Source organism: Triticum aestivum, chromosome 2A, assembly GCF_018294505.1.
Source record: "Triticum aestivum cultivar Chinese Spring chromosome 2A, IWGSC CS RefSeq v2.1, whole genome shotgun sequence".
Taxonomy (NCBI): Eukaryota; Viridiplantae; Streptophyta; class Magnoliopsida; order Poales; family Poaceae; genus Triticum; species Triticum aestivum.
Window position 1 is genome coordinate 14906552 of NC_057797.1, and position 5952 is coordinate 14912503.

At 43.2% G+C, this 5952-nt stretch overlaps 1 protein-coding gene across 1 annotated transcript in view; it reads left to right on the plus strand.

Moving 5' to 3' along the window:
* The window catches only part of LOC123184281 (probable amidase At4g34880), a 4696-nt gene extending 1762 nt beyond the window's left edge, over window positions 1-2934 (plus strand). Inside the window, exons 3-5 of the mRNA XM_044596427.1 lie at window positions 1532-1771; window positions 2106-2304; window positions 2437-2934. Coding sequence (XP_044452362.1) covers window positions 1532-1771; window positions 2106-2304; window positions 2437-2793 — 796 coding nt within the window. The 3' untranslated portion in view covers window positions 2794-2934. The remainder of the gene's footprint in view (window positions 1-1531; window positions 1772-2105; window positions 2305-2436) is intronic.
* Window positions 2935-5952: the final 3018 nt, after the last annotated feature.

Genomic DNA, 5952 nt, shown 5'->3' on the forward strand with positions numbered 1-5952 from the left:
GTGGGTCCCTTCTCCCCCTGCCTCAATCATAATTTGACAACTGTCAATTTACGCAAAACTGAACGAAGTCTTCGTGGGTGTAGCATTGCTCGTTTATGATACTTATGCCAATTCTATCAAGTTTGTAAGTTAATAAATCCGCTTTGCCAACTAGGCCAAAGAGTTGTGTCACGGATCTAGTAGAAACCTGGTGACTCACACTTTTAGGCTGGTGTAATGGGGCGAAGAAACACCTTTTCCGTTTTGGATCCTTCACGATAAAAGATGGGTTAGAGATTCGTTTCTGGGAGAACAACTGTCTAGGCAATGCCAGCCTCCGAGAAGAATATCCAGCTTTGTACTGCATTGTTCGCGATAAAAGTGATACTCTAGCGCAGGTGCTCAGTTCATTCCGGCCGAGTATTTCTTTCAGGCAGGATTTGATTGGCCCCCGTCTTATGTCATGGCAAAATCTATTATCTCGATTGGAGTTGATTAACCTGACACAAGGACGGGATGTGTTTCGCTAGAACCTCACTACATCTGGGTCCTCCACAGTCGACTCTATGTACCGTGCGCTCATGCATTCAGAGGTCCCAGTGGATAATAACAAGAAAATTTGGATGCCGAAGATCCATTAAAAGTTAAAATCTATATGTGGTATCTTTGATGGGGAGTTGTGCTAATCAAAGACAATCTCGCCCGTTGCAATTTGCACGGAAGTAAGAAGTGTAGTTTTTGTACTCATGACTAGACAATCAAACATCTCTTTTTCCAATGCAAGTTTACACGTTCTACGTGGTCAGTCATCCAAATAGCGTCTAGTTTGTATCCTCCCACAAGTGTTGCCAATATTTTTGGTCATTGGTTGGACGGAATTTCAAGTAGGTTTAAAATGCTAGTAATTCGGGTGGGAGCATATGCCTTATTATGGGCACTCTCGCTATGTACAAAGGATTTGGTTCTCGAGGGCACAAACACCTCTCCTTTGCAGGCAGTGGTTGATCCAGGACCCAGGCCGGGGGGCCTGGGCCCGAGGCGTGGAGAGGAATTGCTTCGTTTCCTGTAGGGTATTGAGCACTGCAGCGAGACTGTAGGTGCACTGTAGCAGCATGGGGCTCTGGGCTTGGCTCAATCCTGGCTCCGCCCCTGTTTGCAGGTTATTTTCCGTTGTACGCACTCGCTTCGTAAGTGGTCTACGCTATACCAAACTGATCTAGAGATCGAGATCGAGATTGAGATTGCAAACCCCTTTTTTCTTGAATAAGAAATGTTTCGCACAGTCCACTTTGATATTCAACTCACCAATTGGCTAGGGTAGTTGCTACTCTTTCCTTGGTTTTTAAATCATCCTAGTGGTATTGTGCAAATGCTGCTAAACATCCTACTATAGTACAACACAGTAAATAGTTATTGTTCTTTTGAATGGAGGTTAGACCTCGGGTCTCTGACTCATTATGATGCACACAATCACTATTATTAATGGTTGCCATATGAATTGTATCTTCAAGTAGAGTAAAACAAATGGAGATCCTGATGTTTCATATGGCAGGCCGATTTGCCGCACAGTGACGGATGTGGTGCACGTGCTGGACGCCATCGTCGGCTATGATGCCCTCGATGCAGCAGCCACGAGCACAGCTTCCAAGTACATCCCCGATGGCGGATACACGCAGTTCTTGAAGAAAGACGGACTAAACGGGAAGAGGATCGGCATCCCCAATGGGTTCTTCAACTACGCAAATGGGACCGTGCAGCACACTGTTTACCAGCAACATATAGACACAATGAGGTATTTGCCTTCTTTTACAATAGCGGAGCAATCCTAATTTCGATCTCTGCCCTCTTTGTGAGATGTACAATTCCTCAAGTACTGCAAAGTTTGCCGAAAAAGTATTACTATCTCCGATCCATCCATATTAATTGTGGCTGAAACAGATATTTCTAGACGTATTTCAGTGCTACTCCCTCCGTTTCTAAATATAAGTCTTTTTAGATACTAAAAAGACTTATATTTAGGAACAGAGGGATAGATACATCCGTTTGAGCGACAACTAATATGGATCGGAGAGAGTACATCAACCTAGGCGCTGTCATATCACATTATCTTGTTTGTCCATTTGAAGGAAACAAGGAGCAATAGTGGTCGAGGACCTTGACATAGCGAATCTAAGTGTCATATTGGATTCCCTTAACAACGGCCAAGAGATTGCATTAGCAGCAGAGTTCAAGTTAAGCCTCAACGCATATCTGTCGGGCTTATCCTACTCTCCGGTTCGAACGCTTGCAGAGATCATAGCTTTCAACGATGCACATCCCGTTGAGGTCAGCTTATCTCAGAGTTGATTGTTTTCTTCTTCATGTATTTTCTCATCTTTACCCTTTATGTTATGGTTTATATGTTTGTTTCCGTTAAAAGTCATGAAACTGAAATTATGAGATTGACACACATGGCAGGAAAAGATGAAGGAAATTGGGCAGATCATCTTCCTGGTGGCCGAGAACACGACCGGCATTGGTGCCGTTGAGAGAGCGGCGGTCAGTCAGCTGAACAAGCTGTCCGCCGACGGGCTAGAGAAGCTGATGAGGGAGCATAAGCTGGACGCGATCGTGACGCCCAACAGCGCCGCGTCCCCTGTGCTTGCCATAGGTGGCATGCCCGGCATCACCGTGCCCGCCGGGTACGGCGCGATGGGGGTGCCGTTTGGTCTCAGCTTTGGCGGGCTGAAGGGGTACGAGCCAAGGCTGATCGAGATGTCGTATGCGTTTGAGCAGGTTACCACGGTCAGGAAAACCCCCACGTTCTTGCCATAGAACAGACAAGAGAAAGGTGGTGTTGGGATTTACTTTGTTTTGCTTCAGAGTATTTATGTATGTCCATGTATAGTGTAATCATCTTCCGCAAATTAGTTGACAAACATTTAGATGCTTTTGGGTCCATCGCCTCCACCTCCTCCTTCGCCTTCATCATGGAACATTGTCAAAGAACTTTTCTAAAAATATACTCCCTCTGTCTCATAATGTAAGATGTTTTTGCAAGGGATGAGGTATCAAAAATTGAAAGAAAAAAATACTTCTCCCTCCTTCCCTAAATATGAGTCTTTTTACACATTTTGAATGGACAATAACATGTAATATGTATGTAGACGTATTTTAAAGTATATTTACTTATTTTGCTTCGTATGTAGTCACTTGTTAGAATCTTTAAAAGAACTTATATTTGAAAACGGAGTATGACTTTTCTTTTTCCTACACATGAATTCCCACTCATTATGCACTATTTGAGTAACTGGAACAGACATACTCATGGAGCATTTGACAAAAGCCAAAAAGCGACTGCCACAAAATGGTGCATTAGAATAAATTATGACGAGCACTCGCCAAGCCACTAACCACACTGACAACACCGTCAAGCTCAGCTCAGCTAAGCATGGCTTGGCTGCGGCTGCAAGCTGCTGCCGCCGTCCTCGCTCTGGTCGCCGTCGCCGGCGCCGCACACAACTTCGAGTGAGTTAATTGCATGTTGGTATCACACTTGCGCACCTACTCACGAGTCAGTACCACTACTCGTGCATGTCGCAGTTCAGTACCACTATTCGGCCTAACTGTTACAAAATGGACTGACAGCCGTATAAGTGTGTATTGACCATGTATCTGACAGACCGGACCCACCTGTCAGGTGACACGGTGGCCAATCGGCACGTGCCCGATGCGCTGACTAGGACGAGGCTGGTGCGGTGGGTCTAAGCGGTCTCATTCGGCTCGGTCGTCGGTCGGTCCTCACTCTCGCTCGACCTCACTCTCGCTCTCCCTCCTCTCTCTCTCTCCTCTCTCCGATTCGCCGCCGCCCGCCGCCGCCACCTCAACCGGCTCGCCATCGTGCCATGGAGGACGAGAGCAGCCAGGACTCCAGGGTGCAATACATGAACCTCTCTGACGACGAAGCCATGCATTACCGGGTGAGTTGTAGAGGTAGGGTTAGGGTTAGGTTATCTGGTTTGGGGATTTGATTTGATTTGGGGATTATCTCTTCCTTTTGCTCCTATAGATCCCTGCTAGCATTGAAGACCAAGACTACAGTGGCATTGAGACAGCACCCATCGTTCTTTGCCATCAGCATGGTGTGGCGGCTGAGAGGCGTGTAGCATTTGAAGCATTTAACACGGGCAGGAGGTTCTTAGTCTGTCCTAAGAATGTAAGATCCTGTACAAATCTCTGTGTTCATTGTATTGTTTAATCTAGCCATGTGCATAGAATTGTCCAATGCATAGAATTCGTGTTCTTTAATCTAGCCATGTGCTGATGCACATTGTTTAATGAGTACTGTTGTTTAATTGGGTAGCCGTGATGGTCATTTTGTAGCCATTTAGTACTACTGATGCTAATCATTGGATTAAAAAATGTGTTGATGCTTTCCATGTATATTTAATTTGCAAAAGTCAAACATAACAAACTTTGACCATATTTATCGAGAAAAGTAGGTACATCTAGAATACCAAATGCACATCATTGAATACATCATGAGTTATATTTTCAGAATGTACATGTTTGGTATCGTACATGTAGACGGTTTTCTCTATACACTTGGTCAAAGTTGGCAAAGTTTGACTTTCGTAAAAATCTATAGGTACTACATTGTGGAATGGAGGGAGTATTTAGGAACAGAGGAAGTATGAGTTAATACAGAACACCCTTTTATGTCTCTCAGTAGTGCATGTAAAAACTTGCTTCGGTTGTCGGGTCTTGGCCTCCTTTATATATTTGTGGTATGGTGGTAGCCTCCTCTTCTCTGAGTAGGCTTATTTACAAGGATCCAAAGCATATACCAACCGTGTGGGCACCAAGATCTACATATACCTACATCCATACACCCCATACGATATATATAGTATATGTATACGTAGTACAACTACTCATTGTCACACAACATTTATTCAAAATATTGCAGCTCATGTGAAAAATTGTCACATGAAGTTCATCTAAGATGTTTCGGAGGAATCTATGTGGCCAACAAGCATGAAGGGTGTGGGCACGAGCAATGTAGACAAGCAGGACTTTACCCGATCTGTGGGCTAAGCGTTCGATCTTAGCCTCAGCCCTAAGATCAAATGTTTGAACCCTATGATCAGCAGGAATCCAAGTATATTGAATCTCCTTACATGATGGTCGATATATCTTCTACTAATCCACATAAGAGTGTTCTTCAGAATTGTTTGCTCTTAGGGCACGTATAATGCAAGATGCTTAGAGAGGAGCTTATGAAAATATCAGTTTTTTTAAGCACCGATACTTATTTGTATAGCACGAACGAAAGTACCTTTCTACACCTGAGCTCATATGCTCCCGCTATGTACAGTAAAATAAATAAAATAGAAAAACATTTCAGAAAATTCTGAAATTTTTTTGTGGCATACTTTAAGAAATGTTTGTTGTGCATGCAAAATTTTATCACGAAATCACATTGGTGGAGGTCGTGGCAAAAAAAAAACAAAATCAAACCTCCAAAATGCGTTTGAAAGTAACATTTTCAGATTATTGATTTTGTTTTTTTACCATGCCTTCCACCAATGTCATTTCATGACGAAATTTTGCATGCACAACAAACATTTCTTAAAGTATGCCATGAAAAAAATTCAAATTTTTTTGAAATGTTTTTCTATTTTATTTATTTTACTGTTCATAGCAGGAGCATATGAGCTCGGGTGTAGAACGAAGCCTTACTTAGACACCTCTAATATGAAAACAAGCAACGACGCTTAATAAGAAAAATGGCTTATTTTCACTAGCACATTGCATTGTATATGTTCTTCAGAGCCAAACCATGAGAGCACTAGACATGTTCTTCTTCTTTTAGGCTCAAGACCCCTACACGGAAGATCTACAAGCACAAGATATGATATCCGGCTCCTGTATATCGATTGCAAATTTGCAATGATGACATTGTTCACTGTGTTGCACAACTCATGCACATCC